Source organism: Hyaena hyaena, unplaced genomic scaffold, assembly GCF_003009895.1.
Source record: "Hyaena hyaena isolate Hyena2069 unplaced genomic scaffold, ASM300989v1 scaffold_1845, whole genome shotgun sequence".
Taxonomy (NCBI): Eukaryota; Metazoa; Chordata; class Mammalia; order Carnivora; family Hyaenidae; genus Hyaena; species Hyaena hyaena.
The window spans coordinates 10895-31599 of NW_024082480.1; the positions used below are offsets into that span (position 1 = coordinate 10895).

At 34.2% G+C, this 20705-nt stretch overlaps 1 protein-coding gene across 1 annotated transcript in view; it reads right to left on the reverse strand.

Annotated features, from left to right (window-relative positions):
* Window positions 1–5360: 5360 nt before the first annotated feature.
* Window positions 5361–20705, reverse strand: part of LOC120226835 (highly divergent homeobox) — a gene marked incomplete at its 5' end in the record, with an annotated part of 127272 nt that continues 111927 nt past the window's right edge. The window contains 2 exons of the mRNA XM_039225004.1: window positions 5361–5488; window positions 10149–10271. Of these exons, the coding sequence (XP_039080935.1) occupies window positions 5363–5488; window positions 10149–10271 (249 nt within the window). The remainder of the gene's footprint in view (window positions 5489–10148; window positions 10272–20705) is intronic.

The window sequence follows — 20705 nt, forward strand, 5'->3', positions numbered from 1 at the left end:
TTGGGATGAGCACTGGATGTTATATGTAACCTGCTTGACAATAAACTATTTAAGAAAAGAAAAAAGAAAAAAAATAGGCCATATATGCATATTCAGTATAATCTTAATTTTGTTGAATATATGTAATATGCGGAAGAAATGGCTGGAAGGAAATATACTAAGATTTTAACAATGATTGTTATTGGGATTTTGGGACTGCATATGGTTTTGTTTTTCTTTATACTATCTACATTTTCTACAAAGCATAAAATGAACATGTTACTTTTATAATATACAAAAGAAATGTAAAAAAACTAGTCTCAAAGGTTATGAAACGTATTATTCAATCATATGAGCATACTCTCTATTCACCATTGACTTGTCTTAAACGGATTTGTAATAATTCCCATTCATTTCTATGAAAATCAAAGGATTTCACCACCTTAAGTCAATGTTTTTGTAGATCTCAGAAAGACTTGTATCATTTGAAATGCATGTTTGTATTTGATTTTTCTCCTTGCAACATTCCTGAAAATTTGTCAACTGGGAAAGAACGCTACTGTTGTGTTATTTGAAACTCACCCCCTGCTTTCTCCCATTAGTTAGGTAACATAAAGAGTTTTAACTGGTATAAGACGTTGACAAAAAAGGCATGGGTATATTTTACCCAAATTAAAAGCATACTGTACTGGTGTCAAGAGAGCCAGGGTTAGACACAACACTGCCACTTTAAATAAATGCCAAAATGTTAGCATTCTTTGTTTATACTGTGGTAGTTTTACTTGCGTTTTTACCATTTAATTATCCTATCGTGGACAAACCTGTTATCTATTACAGAATATTCACTCTATTATATTGACATTGGAGTAATTCTTTTTTAAGCAGAGTAAATTAAAGATGACATACGTGTCATCTTGGAAGACAACCTAATTTCCACTTGAGCATTCCATGTTCTCCCTTCTCTTACCCTATTACCTTATTATCCTCTGTATTTGAGGGGCTTTTTTTCTAAGAACATATTTGGGGGAGGAAAAATATCTTTAAAAATGGAACAATGCTTAAAACACAAAGGCTTGGAATAGTAAACATTGAAAGAAAGAAATAGATGTCTATTAGGTAGAAATCATTTATTGCCTCTATAAAACTTTAAATAAAAACCCTACAAAAGATCACATTACAGTGATGTGGTTTTAAGGTGGTAGTATATTTCAGAGGTAGTATCAGTAAAATGGGATGCAAGATCACTTAAAGGAATTACTTAACAAGTTAATACAAAATAAAATGTCAATGCAAAGCAATATATACTCAAGTATAAACTTTAATGGAACAATCATAATTATATTATCATGAAAATATTATTTTATTCTCTTTTCCCTCATAGCAAATCTGCCCTTAAATAATAGTTTGGTTTGGGCAATGGTATGCTGAGTCTCACAAATTAGTAGGTTCCTCCCTCATCTTATCACAGAGATAGCTTTATGTGATGAGTATGATAGTGTTGTCTGCCAAGGATAATGCCAGCTTCAAAGATAAACCCATGCACTCATCTTTTAAACATTATCGTACTGATACCTCCTTTAAAAGGCTTATATATCAGAATTGGCATTATTAGGACCTGAATAAAAATCTGATATATAGTTTCTAAATAGGCAATATTCCTGGTACACCATCACTACAAATGTGGAGGAAGGACAGGAGTTAAAGTTTTCAGAATTTGTCTTATAAATGATCATAAGCTATCAGTTTAAGATGAGGAAACTATTCCTTGGAAATGAATGGAATTTCCCCTCCACCCCCAAAACAGAAGGCAACAAAGTCTAATCTAGAGCCTAGAATTCTTTTAAATATACTACTCATGTTTTCTCCTACAAACTTAAATATGGTGGACTATGAAAGTACCTTAAAATATATGCTGCTGCCTTTGGAATAATGGCCTCTTCAACATTTTTTTTGAAATCTTGGTAGTATACAGAGCACAGGACATGATTGGTTTGCAGCTTATTTTCTCCAACAATGACAAATATTCTTATCATGATTACAATGGTAGCATAGAAGTCTTAATGTTGATACCTGATCTTTCAACAAAACATCCCCAGTTTACATCAAAAGACCAATTTTTCTTTTGACCTTTTCCTTGCATGTGGTAATTTTCCTATTCTCCAGCGTAACTGCAGTTCTCATTTTCTTGTAATTAATGTTAGCTTGGCTGAAATGAGGAAGGTATCTTCAGGTTATTTTTAAATACACATTTAAGGTAAGTGCCTTTATATATACATTTGTTGCTTAGAGACTGGTTGGTTATCCTAAGCTGAACATCAAAGTGTAGTTGTAGGAAAAACAAGTTTTTTAACCTTGGTGTCTGTCTTTGTGAGAGATACTTCAGATAGTATGGTCTGCTTTAATGTGTCAAAGCCCTAAAGAAAGAAACAGTAGCTATTTTTCTCCCCCCAGTCATGAAGATATCACAAAAGGAGTCAAATTGGTATTTTTCTGCTTTAAGATGTTTCAAAAATTCCATCTATATGTGTTAAAGATATATTTTCTTCATAATAGGTTTTTAATACTTGACCTTGGTATCTTTAAAAAAAAACCTGTGGTGATTAATTTCATTCTGTCAATTATGATTTTTTTTCTAGATAAAGATATTTTTTTTTGGTTCCTGCTACAGAACAACTACATTTTATTTTTAAAATGTTTAATTTTTAAAAATGTTTACATATTTTTGGGACAGCAAAAACAGGGGAGGTGCAGAGAGAGGGAGACAGAGGATCTGAAGAAGGTTTTGTACTGACAGCAGTGAATCCAATGTGGGGCTTGAGATCAAACCTTGAGATCATGACCTGAGCCTGAGTTGGATGCTCAATCGACTGAGCCACCAAAGTGCCCCTAAAATGTTTAATGTTAATGGTAGCAAAATAAATAATTATGGGGCTGAAACACAAATGCCAAAACAAAAGAATTCTTAAATGCATTGCTTCTATTTTAATGGAACTTTAAATAGGGACAAAGGAATAATTTATGTTTCTTCTCAGATTTCTAGGTAAGAAGTTTTTCTAGGAATTACACCTAACAGAATCTTTAAATCTGTTAAAATTTTTACTTATATAATTTTTATTAATATCTCTCAAAAAGTGAAAAGACATAATTAATTTTGATGTTTATGGCTTACTGAGTAGAAATCCAATGTCCCTATAGCAGAAGTTCAATGAAAGATTTTTTTTTTGGGGGGGTGGCTAATTGCTGGAGTGTGGCAAATGCAAACCATAAAGTTGAAAGATGTAGGAAAGAATGATCTATCCTTACTTAGTGACAAAAAAAAAAGAGCTTAAACTGAAGCAGAAGAAATTAGAGTTGAAAGATAAACTCAATGACTAGGAAGGAGCTCCTAGGAGATACTTGAAAGCCTGGGATTTGTTCATTCTACTTTATGAATGCTGTACATAGTAGGGACTCTATATCATGGAGGAATTGGTGTAACTAGAAATTTAATCCTAATGTCTGAGGTTCTTTTACTCAGCACTCCTTTTTTGAATGGAGTTTTAATTGTCAGCAAGGAGTACTAAACATTATTTGCAAAGAACCATATGGCTTTCAATTAAAAGAGATCATACCTAACCACTGAAATATTTCTGCTAACAGAAGAATCATAGCAGTACCAAGGCAACAATAATAAATAAATTACTGATTGAATGAAGGATTATCAATGAAACTTACCTATTTGTGTATGTGGGGAGGAACATTTCAAGGTCAAAGATAGTCATGACTGTTTTTCTGCATTCATAAATTAGAATCTGTTAATTCCAAGATCAAAATTTGTTTTACTTACAAATTACAAAAATATATGACACAGAAACTTGATGACCAAAAAGTCATTTAACTACTTGATTAATCTCCTAAGAATAGACAGTAATTTAACCGTGCAACACAAATCCACACAGCCAACTCACAAATACATGATGCTGTGTGCTCAGGTAGAAACTGATATTTTCCCTTCTATGGGTCTTGGTAATGCCTTCTGGTACCCCAGAAGGAATGGTCTGCAAAGAATTGTCTATAGTTTATAGCAATCTGGTACAACTGGGTAACATGTTCATTTAGGAGTATACTCAGAATAGTATCCAGAAGGGGCACATGGGTGGCCAAGTTAGTTAACCATCCAACTCTTGATTTTGGTTCAGGTCATGATCTCAACTGTTGTGAAATCAAGCCCCTTGTCTGCGCTCTGTGCTGGATGTAGAGCCTGCTTTCGATTCTCTCTCTCCCTCTCTCACTGACACTCTCTCCCACCTCAAAAAAAAAAAAAAAAAAAGAATAGTACCCAGTAAATTAGAACTGTGATTTACAACCATAGTAGTGTATAACTCTTTTTGGATTTTATCCATTGCTGATGGCTCTGTAGAAACTTCACATGACAATGAGGTAAATATTGTGGCAAAGCTGAATGACTAGGTTAAAAAAGAAATCTCAGTGCCTTACCTTGACTTCCTGTTTCATAAAAGGTAACCAAAAAATATTATAAAGATAGTGATAAATGTATACTATTTGTGCAACATTTCAACTAACTCAGTTATGCAAATTTACCAATAGAATGTGAATCTTATCAATATTTGCCATTTGCAACAATGAAGAATCCCCATTAAGACTAGTCTTTTACAACATTTTGTTTCTGTACACTTAATAATTTATTTGACTTCATGTTGGTGAATTACTTTTCCACAGTGCTTTCCCCCATCTCCTCAAATATTTGGATTAGGAAATGGAAGAATGCCAACAATTTACAATTACATACCAGTAATCACTTCAATTTTCAATCATTAGCTAAAGTCAAATTCTCATAGGAGTTGGAAAACAAATCCCAGGACTCATCCAGGTAAAATCATTTTTAAAGTTTTGTTTTCAAATTTCAGTTCACTTTCCTGAGTAAAAATGTATGTGGATGATAGGAAAAGGTGAGAGAAGAAAGATGTAATGGCTACAAAACAAAACTAAGCAAGCTTTAGTAACATGATATGCAATGTTGAAATACCTTTATTTTTGTGTCTCTTGTCAAAACTATTACTAAAACTAAGATTCTTTTAAAAATCGAACAAAAATCTTTCAGAAATTAGGCATTATGCATTTCATAGCTAAATTCCTGAAAATTAAATACAATTTTCCCCCAGAGTTTTATAAGTTTGGAAAAAATTCTCAAACATTGCTTTTAAATTTCATATACATTTTTTTTTGCATTGTAGCCATTATATCTTGTCCATCCTTCACAGAACATGTCAGTTTCAACAATATGTTTTTCCAACTGAAGAATTTTGAGACAACAGAATGGAGTTATCTTGAAATGCAGACCTGTTAAGCAGCCAAAATGCTGTGTCATATATGCCCCCTCAAATCACAAACTGTCTGAGGCATTTTTCTCTGATAAAGAAGACACACTGAATGAGGTATTATCAGGCTCCGGTGAGACATGGTTGAAATCCATCTCTTCTAATTCAGGAGGTAAATCTGACAGCAGTGCCTGAGTCAGAAAAATCAATGTTTAAAAATTAGTATGTGGACAGGTTCTCCCCCCCCAATTTTATGTTAATAATTATAGTTCTCTCTTGTTGACTTCTCTTCATGAACTTAAAGAATGGAGCATTCTTGAAGACCTTATATAATTTCTTATGTAAAAGAAAAACTTCATACAATATATTAAGGAAGTAACAAAATACTAGATCTTAAAAGTGTGGATTATGTAGATTGAACCCCTAGACAAAAGGGAAATCAGAAGGGAAATGAGCAACTATTCTGAACCAAGTGCTTTGAAGTATTTGAGATAAGTGATTTTCATAATAGTTTTAAATGTTCATTGATCAGTGCTAAAGGGCTTTAAAATTATATTCCTTATTAAAATACTCCTGCCCCGTTATGCTGTCCTTTAGAGAAAAATGTATTTCAAAAAACTATTTTTTACTTCAGTGGAAGAAAGAACTTATCAATTAAGGAAAAAAAGCTCAGTTATTCTACTTATTTTTTCAAGTTTATTTATTTTGAGACAGAGAGACAGAGAGAGTGAACAGGGGAGGGGCAGAGAAAAGAAGAGAGAGAATCCCAAGCAGGCTCTGCGCTGTCAGTGTGGAGCCCATTGTAGAGCTCGAACTCATGAACCATGAGATCATGACCTGAGCCAAAATCAAAAGTCGAATGCTTAACCCACTGAGCCACCCAGGCACCCCTCAGTTATTTTACTTTAGACTAAATATTAACAACTTGAAAATTCCAAGTACTTTTTTTCTTTTCTTAGGCTATGCATATAGATGGCCAAGCATTCACCAGGGCACAGCTGAGTAAATCGTAAATCGCAGCTGCGGAATTATGTATCTAGAGGGCTGCTAATTTCTCTGTAAGTAATTAGGATAAGCCAAGAGCCATGAACTAAGCTTTGCCATTGTATAATTTTTTCATCTGGAGTTACAGAACATGCATCCATACTAGAGAAATAAATGTGGTTGATAATGCTGATGCCCACTTGACCATAAAAAACTGTGAATTAAATAAATGATTGACTGAAGCTCTCAGTACTAAAAATAATGTAACATATATGGGCAGTTTTAGATAGAATTACTTGTAGTGTGGGCTTTGGGTGCAGTGGTAAACAAGGACCAGGAGAACAGGAACATACACAGATTTTCCACTACTGAATTAAGGAATAGAAAGATAGAGCATGTTGGAGAACTTGTGAAATCCACCGTTGAAATAAGACACATTCTATTCTCCTTATTAAAATAAGTGACATCTATAATTTTTCTCTAATAGCAGACAGACAAGATTAGAAACTTTGTACTTTTGGCAATCTGCATAAGGAAATACTAACTCCTATCTGATAGAAAAGTTGCTATTTACTTTATGTTATTAAATAACTCATAAACTTCTTGTTGAAATTTGTATTTACAAAGCAGTCATCTAATGGTACTATATGCTTTTCAAGGTATTAGATTATAGTAACAGGACACAGAGCCATTTTCTTTTAGAATAGATATTTATCAATATCCCAGTCAAAGTGAAACAAAGTCTTTGCTGATATTGGTTGATCATAGTTTGTGAGAAATACATCACTGGATTTAATTCACTTTGCAACTGTGAAGAAGCCATATTAAAAAGGGTGAAGTGTCCCAACTAACATTCATTGAACATGTGCTTAGAGTATTAAAAAGTCAACGGAATGAACACACTTAATGACATTCTAAATTCTAGTGGGGAGACCTTCAAATCAAAAGAGAGGACTGATGGATGTGGGGGGGAGGGGGGATGGGCCTGGAGGAGGGCACTTGTAGGGATGAGCACTGGGTGTTATGTGGAAACTAATTTGACAATAAACTATTTGTAAAATAAATAAATAAATAAATAAATAAATAAATAAATAAATAAATATTAAAAAATCACAGGATAACTTTTTTTTGTAACTGCATTTCATGTAGCTGACTATATACAAGGCAGCATAGGACACTACTAAAGCATGACGTCCACTTCAAAATTCTTTTTAATATCTTATTGGATGTGCGCAACATTGGCATACTGAACAAATCTATGGATTACGGCAATTGCTAGAATTACCTTTTTCATAGATACTAAAGTAAACACAATTAACTTTTTTTTTTTAATTTTTATTTATTTCTAGGAGAGAGAGAGAGAGAGAGAGAGAGAGAGACAGCATGAGCAGGGGAGGATCAGAGAGAGAGGGAGTCACAGACTGAAACAGGCTCCAGGCTCTGAGCTGGCAGTCAGCACAGAGCCCGACGCGGGGCTCGAACCCACGAACAGAGAGATCATGACCTAAGCGAAAGTCGGACGCTTAACCGACTAAGCCACCCAGGCGCCCCGCACAATTAACTATTTTTATTCTAGGTCCTTCATCTCTCTGTCCTCAGAGTCTGACCTAGTGTCACTATTGTTGAAGATTAAAGTAATTCCCAAATATAGTATATGTTTTTATAACAATTATTCTAAGCCCTAGGGTATGAATGTCAAGTTTCATAATATTAATCATTCTTATTTTCCTTGCAAAGTGGAGAAATTGGAATTTCAAGAAAAGCAAGTGACCTGGCTGGGATCACACAGTGAATTATCAGGGGAAGAAAGACAGTAAACTCATGATAGTACAATGCTGGCAACATTATTTTTATTTAAAAATTGCTATTAAAATGATTTGTAATTAAAAAAAAAGGGTAATTTAGTATTTCAATCAGTGTCATATAATTTTAAAGCCCAGTTTCATTGGGGAAACATATTCTGTGTACCACTCATCCCACTCAGCTTACCCAAACAAAATTAATGAAGAAAAAACCCCAGGATTTTTAAAAATGAGAAACCAATGACACAATGGTTTTCTTTTATTAAGTAGAACAAACATTAATTTCTTCCATAAATAAACCTCTAAGTATCTAATAACATAAAGATTAGTAACTTAAGAGATCACCGTAACAACTTTCATAAACTACTATTGGTGTCTTCTATATTATGAGATTGATTATACCTGATCTCAACTATAAAAATTTGTAGTTTTTATTTGGGTGCTGATTATATATGATACGACTTTCAGTACAGTTCTTGTATGACTTTCTCCTTTTTGATGGTCAATGTTTTGTCATATCTTTGTTCATTAGTCTTTTATCAGAGGAAAAGTATAGAGAAGGAGGAAAGTAAAATACACAATATTTATTTTTCTTATTTGTTAAGTAGTCTTGGGGAAAGAACCAATCCAGGGATGAGGTTATAATTAGAAAACAAAATGCAGTCTTTGCACTGTTCCTAGATATCAGGACACCTAAACAGTTGCTAGTTAGGTGGTCATGTAACTCTTAATTCAAAACCATGTTATAACTTTTTGGGACCAGGACCATACTACAAGCTATTTCTCTGATTGAACCTAATATTTTTACAATTATTTAAAATTTACAGTACCCTTGGAACCATGTTTAAGACTGCCACCTTATTCATGTAAAATCTAGTTTATATTCCTAAAAGACAAACACACTTTTAACATGTCGTAGACTATCATAACTCACATAAAACAGCAACATGCTTAAATAAAGATGGTAAAGGTAACTGAAGACTACTGTCTTGGAATGTCTTGTATGTGCGTGAGGTATGGGGAGAGTAAAATTTATAAAATTGGACACATAATGTACATACTGGTTTGAATTTCATGAGTAAATTCTTCTTTTTTAAAAAAAGAACTGTGGGATGTTAAGACTCTATTCTTTTTCCCTGGAGATATCTGGGATAAGTGACTTATGTGCAGTCTTGCTTGTATATAAGGGATTAATTTTTGTACACTACTATTGATATATCCTTACTCAATAAAAGCTTACAAGACTGCTTCCAAATCAATGGTTACTTGTGTGACATATTATTCACTGAATGTCTCTGACAAGATATCAACATGATAGCATACAACTCAGAAGCAAATTTTTTATCATTTAGTATTGAATGGAACATTTGATAAAATTCTATAGTTTTTTAGCAAGCCTAATACATTTTATACAAATTTCCCATAAAAAATGAAACAAAGTGTAATTGGGGAGGAATTTGTAAATAAAAATTCATAGTGACAAACAAAATAGATTGCATTTCACCTTTGGGTGAATTTAACATTCTAGTTAAATTGGGAATATTAAATGATACATTGTGGTCACAAAGAATTTCACAAAGTAATTTCATATTTTTTAGTGATAAACAATGTATCATGAAATAGAAGATATCCAAACATTTGTGAAATCTAGTGAGGTCTGGAGGGTAAATGAAACCCAGAAGAGAGGCAAATACCCTACCTCTTTTATTCAAGAAACATTCCAAAATATGTGTCTCTCCAGTTAAGGTAGCCTGGTCTCTACAAACACTCTGAGAGTTTCTTTAAAATTGATTTTTAAAATTATTTTCCCTTACTTGAGTATAGCCTTAAAGGAACAAAGTACGTTATTTTGATTTTCTACTAAAGTAGCACACATATATCCAAGTATCTATTCTCAAAAATATTGTGCTAAAAACTTAAAAAGGTTATAAAGTAACAAATCCTTTCTTGATGCCAAGCAGGAATGAAGTATAAAAATGAAAAAAATATTAAAAACTCAAGTGTGACATGTCATTTTTTTTGAAACATGATACATTATAGCTTACTATTCTCTTCTGGCACCTACCTGCTGTTGTTCCTTATCATCAGCTTTCATAGCTAGTATCAAACTTCTAACAAATGTCTGAAGCTTAAAGTATTTTTGCTTTTGAATCTCTAGCTCATTTTCAATGAATCTGACTTCTTCATTCTGAAGGAGAAAACATCAAACAATGCCATTACCCTATGCAAACCTAGGATTATACATATTTGATGCACAATAAAATTCCAAAAAGCAATCAAATTAGGACAGTAAATAAAATAACATTTTTGTGTAAAGAATATAAAGCACAGAAGGAAATTATCCTGTTACTCAAAGACTAACTTTTAAACAAATCACCAAAGAAAATGATTTTCAAGGTCAAAAATATAATTAAAAAAATTCTGGCAGAAGAAATCTCAAGAAACAATTTCCTTTTGAAAAGAATACTCCTTTATTAAACCTAATTAGTATTTTTATTAGGATTAAGAACAGGCAAAGCCCAATTACCCCAACTAAAGAGTAGTAGCAGATGCACTAATGCTGAATGTGTCATTCACAAAACCAAATACTAAGAACTAAAAAGGCTATTTTGTACCAGGGAGGGAACAAAATTATTACTGTCTTAAGTAGTTTGTTGAGCTCCCTAACTTTATATAGGAGTCTGTTATTCAGGTAATATCTCCAATGTACTACTGTGTACCACTGATTTCAGACACAGTCTCTCGTTATTGTTTTGTTAGTTTCCTAGGAAAAGAACTAAATAGACAAGGATTTGAGATGATAGTGTCAGTTCTACTGATCACTGTATAAACTTGAGGAAGCTAATTAACCTCTGTGATTCTATTTGCTCATCAGTGAAATGTATATTATACTAGTAATCTTTGGCAATTCTAGGTTTGAGGGTTGTAAGGCTCAAATAAGATAATGGTCACAAAAGTGTTCTGAATAGATTCATGATTAAGGCTACAGTAATCAAAAAGTTATACTATTGACAAAAAGGTGGAAATATAGATCAAGAGAAAAGAGTCTATAAAACACACACACACACAGTTGATTTTCTTAAAAGATGCTAAGGTAATTCAATGAACAAAGAAAGTTCAATCTTTCAACAAATGGTGGTTGAACAATTGTAAAGCCATATAAAAATTATCAATTCTTACCTCACATAATATATAAAATTTAACAAGAAATGCACAAAACCTAAAACTATAAAACTAGAGAAAGACAGGAGAAAATTTTTGTGTACTTGGGTTAGGCTGTTTCTCAACAGGGCACAAAAACATGAAATGTAAAAGACCTCATCAAAATTAAAACAAACCAGCAAAAACCCTTTGCACTTAAATTTTTTAAAATGTTTATTCATTTTTAGCTAAAACATGGAAAGAGCCTAAGTGTCCATCAACAGATGAATGGATCAAGAAGATGTGGTTTATCTATACCATGGAATACTACATGGCAATAAGAAACAATGAAATCTGGCCATGTGTAGCAACATGGATGGACCCTGAGGGTGTTATGCTGAGCGAAATAAGTCAGGCAGAGAAGGACAAATATCATATGTTTGCACGTATAGGAGGATTAGGAGGAACTTGACGGAGGAACAAGGGGGAGAAGAAGGGGGGAAATGGTGGGGGAAAGGGAGAGAGGCAAACCATGAGAGACTCTTGAATGCTGACAAAAACTGAGGACTGATGGATGTGGAGGGGAGGAGGGATGGGCATGGAGGAGGACACTTGTGGGGATGAGCACTGAGTGTTATGTGGAAACTAATTTGACAATAAACTATTTGTAAAAAAAAAAAAGTTTATTCATTTTTGAGAGAGACAGAGTGCAACCGGGGGGTGGGGGCAGAGAGAGAGGGAGACACAGAATCTGAAGCAGGTTGTCAACACAGAGCCCTACATAGGGTTCAAACCCAAGGACTGAGAGATCATGACCAAAACTGAAGTCTGATGCTTAACCAACTGAGCTACCCAGGTGCCGCACCTTTGCTCTTCAAGTAACACTGTTAAAAGAATTAAAATATGAACTGCATATTGGGAAAATAGTTGTAAATCACATACCTGATAAAAGACTTGTATTTAGAATACATAAAGAATGCTTACAATACAATTATAGGACCACCAACAGAATAAACAGCAGGAAAGATGGTTTAACACATCTCACCAAAATGTGAATGATCAATAAACGTGAAAAAATGCTTGATATCATTTGTCATTAAGGAAATAAAATTAAAACCACAATGCATACTACAATATGTAAAGTTAACCATCTCACACCGGTCAGAGTGGCCAAAATAAACAAATCAGGAAACTACACATGCTGGTGAGGATATGGAGAAACAGGAACGTTCTTGCACTGTTGGTGGGATGCAAACTGGTACAGCCCGTCTGGAAAACAGTGTGGAGTTTCCTCAAAACATTAACAATAGAACTTCTCTATGACCCAGCAATAGCAAGCACTACTAGGAATTTACCCAAGAAGCTGTGGTTTATACATTCAATGGAATACTACGTGGCAATGAGAAAGAATGAAATCATGCCATTAGCAGCAACATTGATGGAACTGAAATGTATTATACTGAGTGAAATAAGTCAGTCAGAGAAGCAGAGATATCATATGTTTTCACTCATATGTTGATCTTGAGAAACTGAACAGAAGACCATGGAGGAAGGGAAAGGAAAAATAGATACAAACAGAGGGAGGGAGGCATACCACAAGAGACTATTAAATACACAGAACAAACTAAGGGTGGATGGTGGGGATAGAGGGAAAATGGGTGATACACATTGAGGAAGGGACCTTTTGAGATGAGCAATGGGTGTTGTATGTAAGCCAATTTGACAGTAAATTATATTCATAAAAAAATAAAGTTAAAAAGTAGCCAGTGCTGGTGAGAATGTGGAGCAACAGGTCTCATACATTGCTAGTGGGTTTATAAAACAATACAGACACTTTGGAAAATGTTTTGGGAGTTTCTTATAAAATTACACATTATCTTTCTTTATTACAATCTAATATAGCATTTTATTCTTAAGCATTAATCCAAGGTAAATGAATACATGTGTCCACAAGAAGATGAATATACATAGCAGCTTTATTCATAATAGCCCCGAACTAAAAACAACACAAGTGTTCATCAGCAAACAAATAAACAAATTTATGTTGTGGTTACACAACTGTGTCCACTTGTAAAAACTCATCTAACTGTGTAAAGAGGTGACCTTTATTGTATGGAAATCATATATGACACACTTGATTAAAAGTATCAGTCCTCTTGTCCCCCCCCAAAAAAAAACACATGAAAATAAGCTTTGAGTGTTTTCTGTAGCTGGAGAATTGGTCTCAAAGAGCACAGCAGTATCATTAACAATATATGTTCAAAAAGCTGCATAAGAGACATTAAAATTAGTTAATTCTATGGTCATTCCTTTGTTTCAATTGAGAAGAAACTATGAGCTGCATCCATTATTTTAGCAGCAGAGTTTAGCACTTACTTTACCTAATAAAACTACCTCCCTTTCAGAAAATTTAATATCAAGTGCATCATCAGCAAATGATTATTCAAGCTAAAGCCCTTATCCAAAGGCACCCTACAGCAATCTAAGTTACAATTAAGCTTTATAATAAAGTTCAATATGCATCTGCTATATTATATTTGACTAATTCTAACTTATGTTTTTAGTATTCATTCAAGAGCAGTTGTTTTAGTAAAGTGCTGACCAAGAAGTCTTCAAATATAGGAATTGTAGAGTCTCCTTTGTTTTTTAAATTATTTTTAGTTTAGATTTAAATTTATTTAAATTGAAGTTAGTTATCATACAGTATAATATTTATTTCAGAGTAGAACCCAGTGATTCATCACTTATGTATAAACCCCTGTGCTCATCCCAACAAGTGCCCTCCTTAATGCTCATCACTCATTTAACCCAAACCCCTGCACACCTCCCCTCTAGCAACCCCGAGTTTGTTCTCTGTATTTAAGTCTCTTATGGTTTCCTTACCTCTCTGTTTTTATCTTATTTTTCCTTCCATTCCACTATCTTCATATGTTGTGTTCTTTAAATTCCGAATATGAGAGAAATTATATGGTAATTGCTTTCTCTGCCTGACTTATTTCACTTAGCATGATACATTCAAGTTCCATTCAAGTTGTTTCAAATGGCAAGATTTCATTCTTTTTGATCGCGAAGTAGTATTCTGGTGATCAAACATCTTTATCCATTCATCAGTCGATGGACATTTGAGCTCTTTAGATAATTTGGCTATTGCTGATAGGGCTACTATAAACATTAAGGTGCCTGTGCCCCTTAGAATCAGCGTTTTTGTATCCTTTGGATAAATATCTTAATAGTGTAGTTTCTGGGTTGTAGGGTAGTTCTTATTTTTTAATTTAAAAAAATGTTTATTTTTGAGAGAGAGGTGGAGTGCAAGCAGGGGAGGGGCAGAGAAAGGACATAGAATCTGAAGCAGGCTCCAGGCTCTGAACTGTCAGCACAGAGCCTAATGCAGGGCCTGAACCCACAAACTGTGAGATCATGACCTGAGCTGAAATCAGACTTTTTTTTTTTAATATTTTCATTTATTTCTAGGAGAGAGAGAGAGAGAGAGAGAGAGAGAGAGCGTGAGCAGGGGAGGGTCAGAGAGAGATGGAGACACAGACTGAAATAAGCTCCACGCTCTGAGCTGGCAGTCAGCACAGAGCCTGACGCGGGGCTCGAACCCACGAACTGCGAGATCATGCCCTAAGCGAAAGTTGGACGCTTAACCGACTAAGCCACCCAGGCGCCCCTGAAATCAGACGTTTAAGTGACTGAGCCACCTAGGTGCCCCAAGGGTAGCTCTATTTTTAATTATTTGAGGAACTTCCATACTGTTTTCTAGACTATCAGTTTGCATTCCCGCTAGCAATGTAAAAGTGTTCTCCTTTCTCCACATCCTCTCCAACATCTGCCATTTCCTGAGTTGTTAATTTTAGCCATTCTGACAGGTGTGAAGTGGTATCTCATTGTGGTTTTGATTTGTATTTCCCTTGTGATGAGTGATGTTGAGCATTTTTTTCATGTATCTCTTAGCCATCTGGATTCCTGTTTTGGAAAAGTACCTATTCACGTCTTCTGCCCATTTGTTCACTGGATTATTTCTTTGGAGTGTTAAATTTGATACATTCTTCATAAATTTTTCCTACAAACCCTTTGTCTAATATGTCATTTGCAAATATCTTCTCCTATCCATCGGTTGCATTTTAGTTTTCTTGATTGTTTCCTTTTCTGTAAAGAAGCTTTTTGTCTTTATGAGGTCCCAATAGTTCATTTTTTATTTTGTTTCCCTTGCCTCCAGAGACATGTCTAGTAGGAACTTGTTGCAACTGATTTCAAAGAGATTGTTGCCTGCTTTCTCCCCTAGGATTTTGATGGTTTCCTGTATCACATTTAAGTCTTTCATCCTTTCCGAGTTTATATTTGTGTATGGTGTAAGAAAGTGGTCCAGTTTCATTCTTATGCATGTCCCTGTCTAGTTTTTCTAGCACCATTTGCTGAACACACTGTCTTGTTTTCCATTGGATACTCTTTCCAGCTTTGTCCAAGATTAGTTGGCAATCCATTTCTGGGTCCATTTATGGGCTCTCTATTCTATTCCATTGATCTATTTGTCTGTTTTTGTGTCAGGACCATACTGTCTTGACGATTACAGATTTGTAATGCAGCCTGAAGTCTGGAATTGTGATGCTTCCAGCTTTAGAGTTGTTTTTCAACATTACTTTGGCTATTCGGGATCTTTTCTGGTTCCAAACAAATTTTAGGATTCTTTGTTCTAAATCTATGAAGAATTATTTTAAAAGGGATTGCATTCAATATGTAGATTGTTTGGGGTAGAATAGATATTTTAATAATACTTCTTCTTCCAGCAAAGACTACAAAAGACCAGAGAACATCACCACAAAACGAATCTACAGATAACATAATGGAAGTAAGTTTATATCATGCAGTAATCACTTTGAATGTAAATGGACTAAATAAACACAAGACATAGGGTATCAAAACATATCAAAAAACAAGACTTGTGTACATGTTGCCTACAAGAGACTCATTTTAGGTCTAAGGGCACCTGAAGATTGAAAATGAGGGGATGAAGAAACTCTATCATGCTAGGGGCACCTGAATGGCTCAGTCGGTTAAGCATCCAACTTTGGCTCAGGTCATGATCTCATGGTTGGTGGGTTCGAGTCCCGCATTGGCCTCTGTGCTGACAGCTAGCTCAGAGCCTGGAGCCTACTTCAGATTCTGTATCTCCCTCTCTCTCTGACCCTCCGCTGCTCATGCTGTCTCTCTCTTTCTCTCAGAAATAAATAAAACATTAAAAAAAAAGAAACTCTATCATGCTAATGGAAGTCAAAAGAAAGCCAGAGTAGCCATACTTATATCAAACAAAATAGATTTTAAAACCAAGATTATAATAAGAGACAAAAAAGGCATTATATCATAATTAAGGGGTCTATCTACCAAGAAGATCTAACAATTGTAAATATTTATGCCCTCAACTTGGAAACCCAAATATATAAATCAATTAATGACAAACATAAAGAAGTACATAGATAATAGTACCATAACACTAGAAGACTTTAATACCGCACTTACAGCAATGGACAGATTATTTAAGAAGAAAATCAGAAAAGAAACAACGTCTTTGAATGAAACACTGGACAAGATGGACTTAACAGATATGTTCAGATCATTCATCCTAAAGCAGTAAAATACACATTCTTCTAGAGTGCAAGTGGAATATTATCCAGAACAGATCACATACTGAGTCACAAATGAGCCCTAACAGGTGTAGTGTCCCCTTTGAATGCATAGTCCCAATGAGTGGCACTCACAGTCTATTAGAAAACATTTTTAAAACAGTAATTTACATTTGAAGAAATCATAAATCATCTTTGGTATGCAGATCTCTAATTTCTCATGCAAATATTTCTTCTATTCAGTACTTATTCAGTGCTTGAAAAACAAAAACAGCTTTAAGATAATGTATTACATACATTTTTCTTCTTGGATCTACTTTTTGCAGGCCTATAAAACACTTCTTAGATTACAGGCAGGAATGTATGTGTACTTCACAGAATTTCTTAAGTAAATGGAATGTTTGTGAGAGGAACTAGCAAGAAACTATCAGTCCTAAATTGTACAAAAGAATATCTAGCTCAATTTACTTGTTAAAATCTTCCCTACACCCCCAGTAAGCTTTGTCTGTTTTCTTCCAAGATGATTATAGGGAACACTCAAGTCTTCATGTAGACTGGAGCTCTGGTATCTGAGCAGGCTATCAATGGCTGTCAAAACTGAGGTATTATTTTGTGATATAGCTACTCATAATTCAGGAACTGAGCTCACCAAGATGTCTCTTAAGTATTTTGGATTAGTCAGAATGTATAGCGATTGTGGATTTCTAGCAATATATACCAATCAGAAAATTCACTATGCACAAATTGAATATTGCATAATAATAATTATCAAATGCACGTAAGAAATCATTCTTTGATTTTGTTATAATCAATCCTAAGAATAATAAAAGACTATTTATTTCAGTGTTGAAAAAAAAAGTTATAATGATCCCGCTTCTAATCTTAATTGATGCTATATAAATCAGCACTGGCACAGTACTATTAAAACCTTTTTCCAAGGATGAGTAAAATAACTTATTCACTCAGGAACAACATAATGGATACCTATGTGATGGAAACTAGACCAGGTAATGCATAGATGAATGAATATGTCTCTACTTACCCTTAATTTATATTGCATATAGTTTTCTGGTAGAAAATAGTTTTCAATCTGACTAATCTCCTACAAATCATTAAGGAAAAGACTTTAACAGATTGGAAAATCAGGCAAAATATGTGAAGAGTCACTTCACAAAGAGATTATATAAAAAGCCAAAATTATAATAAAATGCTTAGGTGTATAAATTATCAAGGAAATGAAAATTTAAAACACAATACAATATTTCACATAAGCCAGAGAGGTTAAAATACAAAATTCAGACAGTGCAAAATATTAATGAGAGTACTGGCATTCACATTCACTGATGCTATAAGTGTAAATTTTGGATAATATTTATACATATATGCTTTAGATATGATATTACTTTTTCTACAAAATTATTATTGACATAAAATTGACATACAATAGGAAATCTTCATTGTGATGAACAGAAAAAAAATATTCAGCCGAGAATCCTTTAACCAGCAAGCCTGTCATTCAAAATAAGAAGGAGAGAGAAAGGTTTTCTGAAACAAATATTGAAGGAGTTCATCACCACTAAACCAGCCCTGCAAGAGATCCTAAGACGGACTCTATGAGGAAATTGTTGCAAGGAACACAAAGTACCAGAAACACCACTAAAAGCAGGAATCCTACAAAGAACACAATGACTCTAAAGCCATATTTTTCAAAAATAACACTGAATGTAAATGGACTAAATGCTCCAGTCAAAAGACATAGGGTAACAGAATGTATTAAAAAAACAAAATCCATCTATTTTCTGTCTACACGAGACTCATTTTAGACCTGAAGACACCTTCAGATTGAAAGTAAGGGGATGGAGGAATATCTATCATGCTACTGGAAGACAAAAGAAACCTGGAGTAGCCATACTTATATTGGACAAACTGGATTTTAATGTAAAGGCAGTAAAAAGAAATGAAGAAAGTCACTATATTATAATTACAGGGTCTATTAATCAGGAAGAACTAGCAATTATAAACGTCTATGCACCAAATTTGGAGGGACCCAAATACATAAAACGATTAATCACAAACAGACACAATCTTATTGATAAGAATGCACAAATAGCAGGGGATTTTAATACTCCACTTACAGCAATGGATAGATCAACGAGACAGAAAATCACTAAAGAAACAATGGACTTGAATGACACATTGGACCAGATAGATTTGACCGATATATTTAGGACTCTACATCCTGAGGCTATGGAATTCACATTCTTCTTGAGTGCACATGGTACATTCTCCAAGATAGATCACATACTCTGTCACAAAGGAGCCCTCAATAAATTTAAAATAATTGCGATCATACTATGCACAATTTTTAATCACAATGCTATGAAATCTGAAATCAATCACAGGATGAAGTCTGGAAAAACTCCAAAAACATGGAGGTTAAAGAACTCCCTAGTAGATGAGCACTGGGTGTTATATGGAAACCAACTTGACAATAAGCTATTTGTTAAAAAAGAAAGAAAGAAAGAAAGAAAGAAAGAAAGAAAGAAAGAAAGAAAGAAAGAAAGAGAAAGAAAGAAAGAAGTCCCTAGTAAAGAACGATTGGGTCAACAAGGCAATTAGAGAAGAAATTAAAAAAATATATGGAAACAAACAAAAATGAAAATACAACAATCCAAACTCTTTGGGGCACAGCAAAGGCAGTCCTAAGAGGAAAACACATGGGAATCCATGCTTATCTCACGAAACCAGAAACAGCCCAAATACAAAATCTAACACGCAGCTAAAGGAACTAGAATCAGAGAAGCAAGATCACCCCAAAACCAGCAGAAGAAGAGAAATAATAAAAATCAGGGCAGAAATAAAAATATAGAATCCAGAAAAACCAGTTGAGCAGATGGATGAAACCAAGAGTTGTTTTTTTGAAAAAATAAGCAAAATTGATAAACCTCTAGCCAGGCTTCTCAAAAAGCAAAGAGAGAGCAACCTAATAGACAAAAGACGAATGAAAATGGATTTATTACAACCAATCCCTCAGAAATACAAGCAATTATCAGGGAATAGTATGAAAAATTATATGCCAACAAACTGAACCACCTACAAAAGTTGGACAAATTCCTAAACACACATGTACTACGAAAATTCAAATGGGAAGAGATAGAAAAATTGAATAGACCCATAACTGGTGAAGAAATTGAATCAGTTACCAAAAACCTCCCAACAAATAAGAGCTCTGGGCCAGATGGCTTCCCTGGGGAATTCTCCCAGACATTTAAATCAGAGTTAACACAGACCCATAACTAGTGAGGAAATCGAATCAGTGATCAAAAATCTCCCAACAAATAAGAGCCCAGGACCAGATGGCTTCCTCGGGGAATTCTACCAGACGTTTAAAACAGAATTATACCCATTCTTCTCAAGCTATTCCAAAAAATAGAAAGTGAGGGAAAACTCCCAGATTCATTTTATGAAGGCAGCATCACTCTGATTCCCAAGCCAGACAGAGACCCAGCAAAGAAAGAGAACTACAGGCCGATATCCTTGATGAATACGGATGCAAAAATTCTCAACAAGATCCTTGCAAATCGAATTCAACAGCACATAAAAAAAATTATCCACCAAGATCAAGTGGGATTCATTCCTGGGTTACAGGACTGGTTCAACATTCGCAAATCAATCAATGTGACACATCACATCAACAAAAGAAAAGATAAAAACCATATGATCCTGTCAATAAATGCAGAAAAAACATTTGACAAAATACAGCGTCCCTTCTTAGTAAAGACTCTAGAGAAAGTTGGGATAGAAAGAACTTACTTAATCATCATAAAAGCCATCTATGACAAGCTTTCAGCTAACATCAT